A 16,864-nucleotide genomic window follows, 5' to 3' on the forward strand; every position below is an offset into this window, starting at 1 on the left:
TATTAGGCTATAGATACGGCATTAGTGTATAGCTCAGCTGGAAATTCAGTGGAAAGTGGATGAACATCTCTAAAAAGGGCAGTTACAGAATTTGAAAAGAAAAACAGTAGGTGCAAGGACAGTAAGTGCGAAGAAACAGTGGGTAGCACAAGAAGTACTTCAGCTGATCGACGAAAGAAGGAAGTACAAAAATGTTCAGGGAAATTCAAGAACACACAAATGCAAATCACTTAGCAATGAAATAAATAATAAATGCAGAGGAGATAAGGCCAAATGGCTACATGAAAAATGTGTAGAGATCGAAAACAAGATGAGTGTCCGAAGGATTGACCCATCATACATAACAGTCAAAACAACTTTCTGTGAAATTAAAAGAAAGGGCGGAGAAATTAAGAGTGCAATGGGAATTCCATAGCTGAACGCAGAGGAGATGGCGGATAGGTGGAAATAGTACAGTGAAGGACTCGCTGAGGGGAGGATTCGTCTGATGATGTGATAAAAGAAGAAACAGGAGTCGACAGGAAAGAGACAGGGATCCAGTATTAGAGTTAGATTTTAAAAGAGCTTTGCAAGACTTATGATCAGATAAGAGAGTTGGGATTGATAACATTCCATCACAATTTCTGAAATAAAGGGAAAAGTGGCATCAGAACTATTATTCACGTTGGTGTGATAATCTGTCAGACAGGCGATATACCATCAAATTTTCGCAAAAAATTATCAACACAATTCAGATGATAACAAGAGCCGACAATTACGATAATTATCACGCAATCAACTTGATAGATCACCCATCAAATCTGCTCACAAGAATATAAGAATGGAAAAGAAATCTGGGATCTGTTCGATGACGATCACTTTGGCTGTAGGAAAGATAAAGGCACCAGAGAAGCAATTGCGACATTGCGGTTGATAACGGAATCAAGAGTAAGAACAAGCAAGACACTTTCATAGGATTTATCGATCTGGAAAAAGCGTTCGACAATGTAAACTAGTACAAGATGTTCAAAATTCTGACAAAAATAGGTGTAAGCTATAGGGAAAGAAGGGTAATATGCAATATGTACAAGAAGCAAGAGGGAAAAATATGATTGGAAGACCAAGAATGAAGTGATCGTATTAAAAAGGGTGGAAGATAAGGATGTAGTCTTTCGACCCCACTCTTCAATCTACACACAGAAGAAGCAATGACGGCAATAAAGGAAAGATTCAAGAATGGAATTAAAATTTAGGGTGAAAAGATGTAAACGATAATATTCGCTGATGACATTGCAAACCTCAGTGAAAGTGAAGGAAAATTACAGGAATGGAATGAAAAGCCTAATCATTAGACCCCAGTGAGTATAGATTATTGATTGAGAGTAAACCGAAGAAAGACGAAAGCAATGAGAATAGTGAGAAACTTCACATCAGAACTGGGGATCATGAAGTAGAGGAATTTAAGGAATTCTGCTACCCAGGCAGCAAAATAACCCACGACGGACAGAGAAAGAATGACATAAAAAGCGGACTAGACTGGCAAAATGGGCTTTTCTGGGTAAGAGAAGTCTGATAGTACCAGACACTGGTCTCAATTTGAGGAAGAAATTTCTGAGAATGTACGTTTGGAGAACAGTATTTATGTCAGCGAAACATGAACTGTGCGAGAATCGGAACGGAAGAGAATGGTGCTACAGAAGAATTTTGAGCATCAGGTGGCCTGATACGGTAAAAATGAAGAAGTTCTCCGCAGACATTGCGAGAAAAGGAATCTTCAGGAAACACTGAAAAGAAGAAGCGACAGAAATAAGACGTCTGTTAAGATATCAGGGAGTAACTTCTATGGTACTAGAGGGAGCTGTAGAATGTAAAAGCTATAGAGGAAAACAGGGACCAGAATACGTCCAGTAAATAATTGAAGATGTAGGTTGTAAGTGCTATTCTGGGATGAAAAGGTCAGCACAGATGCGGAATTCTTGGCGGACCGCATCAAACCAGTCAAAAGATAGATGACTAAAAAAAAAAAAAAGTCAATAGCTGTGAACAAGTGAATATGTGAGGGAACGTTTGCTTAGTGAGAGATATGAAAAAGCAAATGCTTTGGTTCACCTAGGGCTTCAGATTGATTTTAATGGGCTTATTTTGCCTCGTTTTAGGGATACTGGTAGCCAGGTGTCTGTATTGAGTGATTAGGTATTTTAAAAGTGTAAAGTTGTGGGTTTATGGCCTATTCTTCAATTACAGTGGACTATGGTGGAAAGGACAGTTACTGCAAAAAGTAAAGTGGTGAAGACAATTGGTTGCTGAATTTCTTCGCCTAGGTAATAGGTTATTCTGCGAGTTTTTTGAATGTTAAGCTACAATTCGGGTTGAATGTCAGTTCAATTGCATTTATCAGAGGTTTTAATAGAATGTTTCATCAAATTTGAGAAAGAAAGTGAACATCTACGTTGACGAGGTATTGATTGCAGTGATCAGTAGGGATGCACATAGGTGGAATAAACATGAGGAGGTTTTGGGTGGATTATTGAGTATTTTCAGACAGATGGAGCCATTATGACTCTGGGATAATAAGTGTCAGGGAGGAGTCAGGGCGGAGTTAGGTGAGATTTCTTGGATACATTGTGACTGCATTAGGAATTTTATATGATCCAAAGAAAATTGGGGTGACTGCACTTCCTCTTCCTAAAAAAAGGAAACTGATTTAAACATTCTTGAGATTAACTAACTTTTATAAAAAGAATTATGAAATTAAATATTTTGGCTATGCCATGACTATGTCAATTGACAGATAAGGAAACTACATGTAGCTGGGATGCCCAAGCACAGCTAGGACACTGAGAGAACTTCTGTCAGATGATTTATTTGGTCCACTTCCGTGAACTTTGTTGCTGTTTAGTTGTCATCCAAATTTGTATCACTCACACTATTAGGGAAAGCTACTGGTCAGGCAGTTATACAAAGATTTCTAAACCATGGTGCAAAACAGGCTGTTTTGTAGAGTCCCTCTTCTGTAACATTCGAATTACAGTAAAGATTTTAGTTTAAGATGAGACAATTCGAAGATGTAGACATGTGCTGACCTCTTCTAAGCATGTAGTATTGATGACATGATGAAGCATCACACCATTGTTTTTGTGAAGCGAGTGTTAACTATTTGGTTTCTGAACTTGAAGCTCTAGTTTTCGTTTGAAGTTTTGTGAAATTCGGACGCTTTTTCCTTGGACGGGTAACGAAATTCTATACAGGTCATCAAGCATTGGAATTTTTGATGAGTGCAGAGTTGACTCATGATCGTTTAGCCATATGGTCGTTTTATCTCCAACAGTCAAATCTGAGGATTCTGTATGTTCCTGGTGAAGATAACGTCTTTGCTCATGCTGTTTCAAGTTATCATCCAGGGTTGAATCTTGTGACTGAGGATTGTTTTGGGGAAAATAATTTCAGTGTTGTGTATTTGATCATTTCATTACGAGTGGACATTGATGATATTGCTAAGGAGCAGGATAAAGATCTATCATGGTATGAGGTAGAGGAGAAGAGGATAACTTAAAATTTGGTAAAATATGATATTTCGTCTGGAAAAAGAGGTAGAGATACTTTGCACTGGGACGTTTGCATTCCTGACGAACTAGTCAACAAATTGGTCTGGCCCACTCTCTTGACTTATGCACACTTTGAGACAAGGAAATATTTTCACAATCTTTAAGAGATGTTCTATTTTCTGAATATGGAGGTTTTGGCTATATGAAAGCGATGTCAAAAGGTAAAACTGCTGACATTGTCCAATCACGCGCCTTTATTTTCGATAATTCCATCGACACTGAGAGAACTTGCGGCAGATGATTTATTTGGTCCTCTTCCAAGAACTTTGTTACTGTTTAGTTGACTTCTAAATTTGTATCACTCACACTATTAGGGAGAGCTACTGGTCAGGCAGCTGTACAAACATTTCTAAATCAGTTTCTAAATAAGGTTGGTCATGTTGAAAAATTAATATCAGATGATGGTCCACAAGCCACATCAGTAGTTTTGGCATGAACTTTATATAATGGAAGGACAAAGACAATTTACATGTCATCATACCATGCAGCATCCAGTACCTCTGAGTGAGTCGTGAAAGTGCTTGGTAAACTGTGTAGACCCTAGTTCCAACGTTGTTATAGATCTTGAGATTAATATATGTATTTGTTTGACAAGGTCATGAATAAACTGCCAAATGATTTGAAATCTTAGCTACCACTTTTAGTATTGAACAATCAGCTTCAACGAGCAACATACAGGAAAATCCATCACTGCCAGCTTCCAAGGAAATGAGGCATGGTAATTTAATGAGGTTAGCATTGGGAAATATCAGGAAGACGTCAGGAGACATGCAAAAAAGTCACAAGAAAAGCGATAGTGTGTTACTGAGATCAAATAAAGAATTGGGCAAAGGGCACTCATTCATGTACAAGTGTTACTGCTGCGGACCTAGGACCACACAGAGTGTGCACCTAAACGCAATGGAAGTCTAAAACCTTTGGTGTAAGAAGGGTCAAGGAATAAGTAAAACACACACACACACACACATAGAATGATAATTTGTCTGAAATGAAATGATTTTGGAATCACAGTTATTGTTATATGTACTGTTGATTAATGCATCTTGATATTTGCAGATCAGTAAATCTATGTTGATGTTTTAAATTCATAATCTCAATAAGTGAAGGAAAAACTGTGGAAGACTTATGGGGGTGCGGAAGATGGAATTAGGAGGAAGGAAAGGATGTAAAGGAGGTAGAGTAGGATGTTAAGAGGAGGAACTTGGACAAGACTGTGAGGAAATTAAATGGTCATATAAGCTAAAATAATTACAAATGGGTGAGAAAGAAGACAGATGAATCTGACCATTATTAAAATGCTAATTTGTGTAACTTTTTTCATATGTTGTTCGGAACATACGTATATGTGTGGCATTTTAAGTGATTTTGTATGTAAAGTTTATGTTGTTCCAGTATTGAATGTATTACGAGTTCTGTATTTTTCAGTACTGTATTGCAGACGATATGCTTGTTCCACTCATGAAGGGTTCCAGAAGCAGAGGAAAGTTTCAGGACAGAAAGAATGATGAACCCAAAAATGTGTTTCAACTCAATTTTTCTTGTAGAGAGAGTCCTGCTGAAAAGAATTTTCTACCTTAACAAAAAGCGAAGAGTCTGTGCTATTCTTGCTAGAAACTTAAACATTTCATGATTATGTATTGTTTTATTAATACTGTCCAATGTTTTTACAGGCAATAACGGACGTAAGGCACCCAGCAAAGTGGCTTAGTTAAAGAGGCGAGGTTATATTGGCAATGATTGGTCACGTTTAATCCGCGAGCAGAGGTGGGGACGCGTGCTTGTAGACAGTAGAATCGAAGCTCATAGGATTCTGATACTACGTTGAGTGGAAGCTGATTACAGCGCTGTACATTATCTTTTCGCTTCGTCATGCTGTAAATCAAAGTTGTCAGCCTCTCCTGTAGTATCAAATAGTTGTTGCTTTGTTCAAAAATGTGAGATGAGGCCTTTATGTTGCGACTGATTGTCATGAATCTGAATCTTATAGGTTTTTGTACCCTTGAAGACTTGTAAAATCATGTCCTTATATTCATTTACAATATAATTGTTTATAAATATACTTGTTTCGTATCTATCTCGATATACACCTCATCATTCTCTGATATTAAGACACAGTATCGTGCCACGCTGCACAGCAAGCATCTGTTATATGTTGAGTTATCCTCACGATCCATGAACACTGTGATGAATTGACAGTCACACACACACTGGGTTGCAGCCATGAGACATTAGAAATAAGTAGTTCCTCTTTGCATGCTATCCGATTATTGGTGCTGATAAGGTAGGTGGACACGTTCTGTTTCAACGTTGCTGTTATCGAATGACGTGCAGCATAATCCCGCACACGATTGTGGTCTTATGTAAAAATGATTTTCATGAATTACATTTTGGTTGAGATAGCTCCAATAGCCTTGTAGTATTCAAACAGCACCAAGGAAGTCCGCCTTTCTCAGTTCTGCTGTATTATGAACTTGTGTTTGTGTTTGTGTGTGTGTGTGTGTGTGTGTGTGTGTGTGTGTGTGTGTGTGTGTCATGTGTGTGCGTGTGAGTGAGTGAGTGACTGAGTGACTATTTCTATAAAATTTTCTGAGTCAGACAGCGTTTCCAGATCATTTTCTGGCATGAGAGTTTTACTTTTTGTGTATCTTGGAGGTTACAGGTCTTAATTATCACTACTTATGGGGTAGTCATTACCCATACATGTCTTTCGAATGTATTAACTTACAAATACTGAAATTTTAAGGGAATTCAATTAGCCTTTCTTACTACTATTGTTGAGCTCATATACTCTCTTAATACATTTTCCAATTTCAGCGATTCTGTCACCCATGATTACTACATTTTAATTTCCCTTTGCATCCTGAATTATTCCCACACCTGCAATCTCTTCGTCTTTTGCTTCTTACGTTGGCAATTATACGTGACGTATTGTTGTGTCGATGGTTAACTGTCGATTTCAATGAGAATAAACCTATCACTGAACCATACGCACTGACTCATTCTCTGCGCTACCGCCCTATTCGTGACGTACCCTACTTCGTGGTAGGGAAGCATGAAAATTTGAAAAGATAAATGCAAAAACTCGGAATGGATATAGTGGGGGTCAGTGAAGTGAAATGGAAAGAAGACAAGGATTCCTGATCAGACAAATATGGGGTAACATCAACAGCTACAGAAAATGGTGTAACGGAGCAGGATTCGTCATGAATAGCGACTTAGGGCAAAGAGTGAGTTCCTGCATATAGTTCAGTTATAGGGTTGTTATCATCAGAATCGACAGCAAATCAACACTGAAAAAGAATAGTTCGGGTCACAACTAGAATGAGGAAAGGAAAAGAAAATATTTGAGGATATTGAATGTGTAGCAGTATGTAAAATGAGCTGAAAACATAATCGTGGGCAAATGGAAACCTTTACTAGGAGTGGAAACAGAAGATAGCGCCAAGAGTAATAAGCGTTAGTGAGCAGGAAAGAGCAGCTAATTGAATTCAGCAAGCAATTTTTGCGGGTAATAGTAAATGTATTATTGAGAAGTTACAAGAGAAGGAGGAATACTTGGAAAAGGTCTGGCGACAAGGGAACATTCCAGCTGGATTACGGCACTATGACACTGAGACATTTTGGATTGTAGGGTGTACCCAGAAACAGATATTGACTCTGATTACAATTTGATAATCGTATGAGGAAGGATCAATGTGGAAGGAAGTGGGATACTGGATTACTGATATACGATCGGTTTCTGAAGGTTTGTATGACTGTAGAGACTGCGTTAGTGATTACCCTGTAGGCAGTTCAGTTGAAGAGAAATCGATATCTCTAAAGAGGACAATAGGTCAAATTGAGCAGACTTAATAGGTGAAAGAAAGGTAATGCAGAGAAAGGTTGAATAAAAGAATACATACTTCACTTATCAAAGAAAGAAGGAAGTACAAAATGGTTTAGGAAAAAAAAGTGAAAAAATATAAGCCACTTACGAATGAAATAAAAAGGAAGCACAGAAAAATTCAGGTAAAATGACTGCAAGAAAAATATGAAGATGTCGAAAAGGAAACTGTCGTCGGAAGAACTAAGCCATCACGCAGAACAGTCAAAACAACGTTTGGTGAAACTGAAACCGAAGCCGTCTAAATTAAGACTACATGAACAATTATTCTACTGTTAAAGGCAGAGGAGAGAGCGAGTAGGTGGAAAGAATACATGGGAGACCCTTGCGAATGAGAGGAACAGTCTGATGACATGACAGAAGAATAAATGATCGTTGATTTGGAAGATATAGGTAAGCTAGTAATGGCGCTGGAGTTTGTCAGAGGTTTAGAAGACTTGCGATTAAACACGGCAGAATGCAATGACACCTTTAGAATTTCTAAAATCAACGACGAAAGTGTCAACGAAACGACTATTTAAGTCGGTATGTAAACAGACTGGAAACATAGCGCCAGATGATAGTAAATACGAGTATACCATCAACAAGATGGAAAGGGAAGGTAAAAGTTTGAGAGCTTTTGTACAATCAGTTTATGTGCTCATCCAGTCAGATTTGTGGCGAAATAATATACAGAAAAATTGAAAAGGTAATATGCCACACTAATACCTTACTTATCTGTCGGTGCTTTTATACCCGCATTGGAGTCGCACTACGTTGCAAATACGCTGCAGCAACTGCTTCAAACGGAAACTTTTTGATTGCCCCTTATGCGAGAGAAGAGGAGCCTCCACACAGAATACGTGAGGAGAAGAGCATGTAAAAACTTCGACGAGGAAATGAGACAGGCTGATTGATGTGTTGAGACATCAGTGAGTAACTTCTCTGTTACGTGAGAGAGTTGTAGCGGATAAAATCTGTAGGGGAGGACAGATATTGTAACACACTGTCGGAAAAAAGCAACATCCTCACGGATATTGTCCAGCTTCATCAGAGTGTTATACGTACTGAAGAGTTGTAGTGTTTGTTACTTATCTTTCATGGTCATTGGCGATGTGGCGGAGCTGAGAGGAACGTCTGTGCATCCTCTGCTTTAATTCTACAGGCAGTAACTATGCTGAGCTTAGAACGTTTACAGCGTTCATTTTAGGGTACAACCATGCCCCATCGTCTATTACATATTACTACTGAATAGTTTCAGGCATTCGAAAGAGGTCGAATTGTGGGCCTGTGGAAAGCTGAATGGTCGTATCGGCGGATTGCTGTACATGTTGCGCACAGTGTATCGGTGGTGTGTCACTGCTTTCAACAGTGGTCCGTGGAGCAATCCCACATCTGTACAACAGGTTCTGGAGTTCGTGTGGTACAGACACACGCCAGGATCGGTGCAACGTACGAACAGCGTTATCCGATCGAACAACATCCAACGACGGAATCTGCTCACATGTCGCCCCTCCTGTGTCATCATGGACCACTGGGAACAGTTTGGTGGCTTTAGGACGAAGAGCACATGTGAGTCTGGCCAGGCTATAACAGAAACAATGAAAGAGTTGAATGGAGAGAGAAATAGAACTGTGTTGTCTGCAGTGATGAGAATACGTTCTGTTTGCATGTGAGTGATGGACATACACATAACGGCGTGGACCTAGCGAGCTGCCTATTCCACAATGCATTCGACATGACACAGAGGTGTCATGCCAGTCTTCATGGCTGGTTGTGGGGGAGGGTCACCAGTTACCTCTCGTTGCCACTGTTGGTGTGTCTGCAGAGTGAATTAACCAGTGCCCGGTAGAATGCACAGGCGCTACTACTACGTTTTCGACACGGAGGTGATGTGCTTTTTCAGCATGAGAATGCACGTCAAAAATAGGGCTGCTGTGACGCAATTTGCTTTTCGTGGTGTACAACAACCGCCCTGGCCACCAAGGTTGCCAGCTCTCTCACCAGCTGAACAGGTATGGGACATTATTTATCCGTTTTCCAGGCCTCGGAAGAACCAATGCCAAATTGCAACAAAAGGCGAAAGATGCGTGGGAAGATCTATCGCATGGTACCGTTCGGCACGTTTATGATCGTTTGCGTGGGTTGCTGCCAAAGGGGGAAACACTGTGTAATGATGAGACGGTTTGTTAATCCTTTACTGTCACATGTGTTTCTCACTTGGTCTGAATTTATTATCAATACCCCTACAATTATGAGGCAACGGCCTTGCCGCAATGGATACACGGGTTCCCGTGAGATCACCGAAGTTAAGCGCTGTCGGGCGTGGCCGGCACTGGACGGGTGACCATCCAACCGCCATGCGCTGTTGCCATTTTTCGGGGTGCAGTCAGCCTCGTGATGCCAATTGAGGAGCTACTCGACCGAATAGTAGCAGCTCCAGTCAAAGAAAACCATCATAACGACCGGGAGAGCGGTGTGCTGACCACACGCCCCTCCCATCCGCATCCTCAGCTGAGGATGACACGAAGGTTGGATGGTCCCGATGGGCCACTTATAGTCTGAAGACAGAGTGCTACAATGATGAACTACCCGTCACTTCACTTGCGAATGAAACGACCTTGGCCTTGAGGCTGTTGCATTTTTTTTTCGCTGGCGGTTTATATGAAACAAATAATTGCGAAGATTTAGTGAAGCTGATAATTTAGGGGGATAGGCTGGCACAGGAACCTACCAGAAGACTGATGGGTTCAAAAAAAATGAATTGTGTGGCATCTGATTGATTTAGTTTAAAAAACTGAGAGCATAAAGTGCCTTAATGTACTTACGCACGTAATTTATCAGTGCTAAAACAATGTGACCTATTTTTCTCGTAGCACGAATTGAAACTGGTGTGGCAATAGTAATTCTCAACCTCCGACTCAGTGAGCAAAACCACTTATCGAAGCTGGACACCGAACATATGAACAGAAAGTGGAGCAGCTGTTGCACTCACTCTAGCGTATTAAAAGCTTCCTCTCGTATACATTACTATCAAACAAGACAGAAAATACAAGTATTCAGGACAGTACATCTACATATACATGATTACTCTACAATTCACATTTAAGTGCTTGGCAGAGGGTTCGTCGAACCACAATCATACTATCTCTCTACCATTCCACTCCCGAACAGCGCGCGGGAAAAACGAACACCTAAACCTTTCTGTTCGAGCTCTGATTTCTCTTATTTTATTTTGATGATCATTCTTACCTATGTAGGTTGGGCTCAACAAAATATTTTCGCATTCGGAAGAGAAAGTTAGTGACTGAAATTTTGTAAATAGATCTCGCCGCGACGAAAAACGTCTTTGCTTTAATGACTTCCATCCCAACTCGCATATCATATCTGCCACACTCTCTCCCCTATTACGTGATAATACAAAACGAGGTGCCCTTTTTTTCACCCTTTCGATGTCCTCCGTCAATCCCACGTGGTAAGGATCCCACACCACGCAGCAGTATTCTAACAGAGGACGAACGAGTGTAGTGTAAGCTGTCTCTTTAGTGGACTTGTTGCATCTTCTAAGTGTCCTGCCAATGAAACGCAACCTTTGGCTCGCCTTCCCCACAATATGATCTATGTGGTCTTTCCAACTGAAGTTGTTCGTAATTTTTACACCCAGGTACTTAGTTGAATTGACAGCCTTGAGAATTGTACTATTTATCGAGTAATCGAATTCCAACGGATTTCTTTTGGAACTCATGTGGATCACCTCACACTTTTCGTTATTTAGCGTCGACTGCCACCTGCCACACCATACAGCAATCTTTCTAAATCGCTTTGCAACTGATACTGGCCTTCGGATGACCTTACTAGACGGTAAATTACAGCATCATCTGCGAACAACCTAAGAGAACTGCTCAGATTGTCACCCAGGTCATTTATATAGATCAGGAAAAGCAGAGGTCCCAGGACGCTTCCCTGGGGAACACCTGATATCACTTCAATTTTACTCGATGATTTGCCGTCTATTACTACGAACTGCGACCTTCCTGACACGAAATCACGAATCCAGACGAACAACTGAGACGATACCCCATAGGCCCGCAGCTTGATTAGGAGTCGCTTGTGAGGAACGGTGTCAAAAGCTTTCCGGAAATCTAGAAATACGGAATCAGCTTGAGATCCCCTGTCGATAGCGGCCATTACTTGGTGCGAATAAAGAGCTAGCTGCGTTGCACAAGACCAATGTTTTTTCAAACCATGCTGATTACGTATCAATAGATCGTTCCCTACGAGGTGATTCATAATGTTTGAATACAATACATGCTCCAAAACCCTACTGCAAACCGACGTCAATGATATAGGTCTGTAGTTCGATGGATTACTCCTACTAGCCTTCTTAAACACTGGTGCGACCTGCGCAGTTTTCCAGTCTGTAGGTACAGATCTATCGGTGAGCGAGCGGTTGTATATGATTGCTAAGTAGGGAGCTATTGTATCAGTGTAATCTGAAAGAAAAAGATTCTCATATAACTGAAGACTTTTGTCGCCAGAAAATGTACTAAAGAGCGCATTCTAAGTAGTAGTATGAGGTCACCATGCAAACCACCACTGTAGACGTAGAACCTAAATCAGTTTTGTGTAGAGAAAAACATGGTGTTTACTAGCATTTATAGAGGGCTGCAGAGGTACTCAGTGCTGGAGGTACCTTCCAGTGCCTGGCCACATCGACGAAGGGGTCCCTGCGCAGCATGAGCACGAGCCGGCGCGCCTGGTGGACCAGCGAGTCGTCGAGCGCGCCGTTCTCGGCCAGGTTGAGCCCCGCCAGCGGGGTGCCCGTCTCGGCCGGCCGCAGCGCGAAGCCCCTCAGGCGCGGGTTGAACTCGCGAAGGATGTTGGCCAGCGTCAGGTAGCGCCTCCAAGTGCCGCGACCTCCTGAACACGACAGCAGCAGGTGTCAGAAAACCGTACAGAAATCTTCTCCCACAAGTATCTACAGATTGAGGCGTATTAAGAATTTTTATCATTTTGTTGTTGCTTGGGTTGTTGAAATAAAAATAGCACAAATCGCAATTTATTTACATTACTTCAGAAGGGTAAAAAGTTTCCGCTGTTGGTCACGGAAACGTAATGTCACTACGAAGTAGCTCCATTCACTGGTTCCTAATATGCTCTGCTATCTAGGCCTGGCGTTAATATTATTTTACTTTTTAGCGATTGTTACCTCTAGCATAACAAAAATTAACTGTGACTCGGACTGTTACGTACTATTTATAAAGGAAAATCAACACGAGAGTTACAAGAGGCAGCTAAATGAGTACGAGACAGACTGACAGAAAGGACGTTCGCAATCTAGTATTTCAAAAGCAATTAGTCAATTGAGTGACAAAACCGTCCATCCCTTCATGGAAAAATGTTTGCGGTAGCCTGCGGAACCGTGAGTGAACCCAGGCATCCATCTCTTCGAAGTAAATCGACAGCCACGAACGTCTTTCTTTAGGGCTCCAGTAATATGGCAATCGCGTAGGGAGAAATCGGGACTGTATTAAGATATGTAAGCGCTTATATTGAATCTTAAGGAGAGCAATCGAAAAAATCTTGGTAACTTAATACTCCACCCGCATTTTGCTCGGGTTGTTTCGAGCCATGAAGGAAGACATTCGTGTCAGTCTGGTTGTTTTTCTCCCTCTGCCTCGTTTTCATTTCACTGCCCCGTACATTATCCTTAAGTGCTAAGAGACGTTTGTAACCAGATACTGAAAGAAATTATATTGGCCCGTCCGTATAGCCGAGCGGCTTACTACGCCGCTTCCGAGAAGCCGGCAGACGCCATCCCCAGAACGAACCCGCCCAGCAGAGCCAATGTTGCGACCAGACTGGATGTGGTTTTTAGGCGGTTTCTCACATTCGAATTGGCGAACACCACGCTGGTAACCACGTCTCCCCATAGCTGTACTGCTAAAACGTTCATACTATTTTTTAATGTAATAACACTAGAGCACACGTGTGGGTACACAAATTCCGGTCCGATGTAGGAGGGGGAGGGAGAGGGGGGAAGGATTACGACAGGAAAGGCATCTGTCCGGCCACACTCTACCACTAACAAATCAAGATGCGCCCAATTCAGATAAACATGCCATTGTGACGGTCCACTCATATCGGCTCTATGCGCTCCTATTTCATTTCCTCTTGGTTATAAGGCTAAGGCGATTTGGAAAAATGTTGCTGAGTAACAGAATTAGGCTACAGACGGTGGGTAAAACATGTATTAATACACTGCGCAAAAAAGTATAGCCCTTTCTAAACCCCGTGATTGTCTTCCATTATGACGCAAAACTTTGCAATTTGGGTCAAAGATGCTTACAGCCTCACTCTATAATGGTGCAAAAGCGTCGCGCACTGTGACGTCACCCTCGATTTCGGCGATGCTTCAGTCAGCAAATTTCGAAAAAAAGGCCATAGCCCAGAAGGTCATGTGAGTTGTAATGTGTGTTAATGATGTCACATTGGCACTAAATTTCACCACAACTCTGCACAACACCATGGTGGACGAGTCGTGATATGGAAAGGTCGTCACATCTTCTCATACCCACATTTCACCCTTTCGTTTGACGCCTCTGCGACAAGGGCCAGAACCAAGGCGTCACTGAAACTGCTCCTTCCCTTGGGGCGTTGATTTCCACATATTTCGCGCTCCAAAACGACATTTCGCAGTGCAGTGAGCAACGCGCGGACGTTCTTGCCAACGTTCGACACTGCTGACAGCACCCCGGACTATTCATCCCCACTCTATGGACATCGTGGGACTGCAACCCCCATTTAGCGTGATCTGTCTCCGTTGGAGCGTACGAGGTGTGGCTAGAAAAAAACCGGACTAGTACTGGTGAAACAATAAAACGAATGTAATAAGGCTGAAAGTCGCGTGGCCTGTCACGTGACTCTCGCTCCGCCTACTGCTCGAGTTTCATCTGCCTCCTGCACTCAGTCTGCCCGTGGCGTCTGTTTTAAGTAGTTGACGTTTTGTCTGTGCGTCGGAAAATGTTGAGTGTACAGAAATAACAGAGTGTTAACATCAAATTTTGTTTCAAACTAGGAAAATCTGCAAGTGAAACGTTTGTAATGTTACAACAAGTGTACGGCGGTGATTGTTTATCGCGAACTCAAGTGTTTGAGTGGTTTAAACGATTTAAAGATGGCCGCGAAGACACCAGTGATGACACTCGCACTGGCAGACCATTGTCAGCAAAAACTGATGCAAACATTGAAAAAATCGGTAAACTTGTTCGACAAGATCGCCGTTTAACAATCAGAGCAGTGTCTGAGTTAACAGTAGTTGACAAGGAAAGTGTTAGGCAGATTCTTCATGAAAGTTTCAACATGAACAAAGTGTGTTCAAAAATGGTTCCAAAGTGTCTCACAATTGAACAGAAGGAACGCCGAAGAATGATTTGTTCTGACATCCTGGAAAACATTGAAAGTGATCCCACCTTCTTACAAAATGTTATTACTTGCGATGAATCGTGGTTTTTTACTTACGATCCCGAAACTAAACGCCAATCGATGCATTGGAAAATCCTGGTTCTCCACGACAAAAAAAAGCACGAATGTCAAAATCGAAATTCAAGGCAATGATGATTGTTTTTTTTGACATCAAAGGGATTGTGCACATTTATTGGGTACCAGAGGGACAAACAGTGAATCAGCATTACTACATTAGCGTCCTGGCTACCCTACGTGAGCGAGTACGGAGAAAACGGAACGATTTGTGGAGAAAAAAGTCATGGATCCTTCACGAAGACAATGCCCCAGCTCACAGTGCGTTGTCAGTGAAGACGTTTTTGGCAAAACACAACATTCCCATCTTAGATCAACCACCCTACTCACCTGATTTGGCCCCCTGTGACTTTTTTCTTTTCCCTAAAGTCAAGTCAGCTTTGAAAGGAACTAGATTTGAGACTGTTGAAGCAGTAAAAGAAAAAGCGACGGAAGTAATGTATGGACTTACCGAAAATGATCTGCAGCATTGCTATGAACAGTGGAAAATTCGTATGGAGCGGTGTAGAGACCGAGGAGGAGAGTACATTGAAGGAGATAACATGAAATTGTAAATAATTGTAAATAAATGTTTTTTCCAGCATCAGTCCGGTTTTTTTCTACCCGCACCTCGTAGTGCGAATGCAGTCTTTTCTCTGGTTTTCAGGGTGAAACCAAAAGAGATCGTTCAAAATCATTCGACAAAATTTGAATGTGATCCGAAACAGCAAAGGGACTTTATGTCCTTTAATTCCTCCCGTTTCGCTTCCCCCCCCCCTCCCCCCGTGGCGTGATCACGGTGGGGTGCAACATCGACATTTGCGTGAATAAAATGCAAAGGGTACCCAGCATTTCGGCAGCACCCTCGGCCCACCCACGTATCTTTCTTGAACACATTAAAAATTTTCTTGTCAGAAACGTCGACTTCATTCAGCTTAGTAGTGCGTCGCCACCGCTCTAGCGCCGGAGAAGGTAAGCCCTTCGACACCCCTTATGTGGTCTTGAAATGCAGGTAAGAGGGGGTGTGACGACCTTCCCGTCGCGTAACACATCCGCAATAATGTGTGCAGATTTGTGGATATTTGTTGTTAAACGACGCCGAGCCCGAAGGTGACGTCACAGCACTTGACGCCTATGCACCATATCAGAGGACAGTTATAGGAGTGTTTGAGTCAAATCGCAAACTTATACGTCCCAGTGGGAGACAATGACGGGGTTTCGAAAAAGGGATACTTTTTTGAGAACTGTATTTTTGCAAACCTATTTCAGTAAATTAACGCGCCTCCACGCAGTAATTCGAGTCGCTGAGGAAAAAAGTTCCTAGCTGCAGCAGCGTTCGCGGGGACAAAAGCATGACAATGGGTCTAAGGCCATGGAGCGTCCGTTAAAAGTTCTGAGTTAAACTCTGTCGCTGCAGTCACTGCTTCATATACTCAACGGACTGACGTAATAATATTCCGTATTGATATTAATTGAGCCAGACTAGTTTATTTGAATGAACTTCATTTTAATATTCACGGAAATATTTGAAGCAAAGCTACCGAAATAAAGTAGAATCAAAACGGAAGAAATGAGATTTCGAAGAGGAGTTAGGATCGGTATGAAGTTAGATAAACTCATAAACGAAAACGTAAGGGTAGTGCATGGGATATGTATTATAAACGACAAGATGAAGTGTAATCAACAAACCTGGCTAGAACATCTACAAAGCATGCGAGATTCAAAACTATCAAAACAAGCCTTAAATTTCAGACCTATAAGTACAAGATCAGTGGGAAGACCAAAAAAAGGTGGGTGTATACTTAGAAGACGTAACAGGCCCACGGCCAAGGCCATGATGAAGAGAGAAGAAGAAGACGAAGAAGAAGAAAGAGAAGCCAGTGAATTCCTAGGCAGTGCC

General features: G+C 41.8%; 1 protein-coding gene across 1 annotated transcript in view; it reads right to left on the minus strand.

The window, feature by feature from the left end:
• Positions 1 to 16,864, minus strand: part of LOC126239201 (phospholipase B1, membrane-associated-like) — a 78,335-nt gene that overhangs the window by 42,695 nt on the left and 18,776 nt on the right. Inside the window, exon 3 of the mRNA XM_049947847.1 lies at positions 12,140 to 12,366. Within this exon, the coding sequence (XP_049803804.1) occupies positions 12,140 to 12,366 (227 nt within the window). The remainder of the gene's footprint in view (positions 1 to 12,139; positions 12,367 to 16,864) is intronic.

This window comes from Schistocerca nitens, chromosome 1 (genome assembly GCF_023898315.1).
Source record: "Schistocerca nitens isolate TAMUIC-IGC-003100 chromosome 1, iqSchNite1.1, whole genome shotgun sequence".
Taxonomy (NCBI): domain Eukaryota; kingdom Metazoa; phylum Arthropoda; class Insecta; order Orthoptera; family Acrididae; genus Schistocerca; species Schistocerca nitens.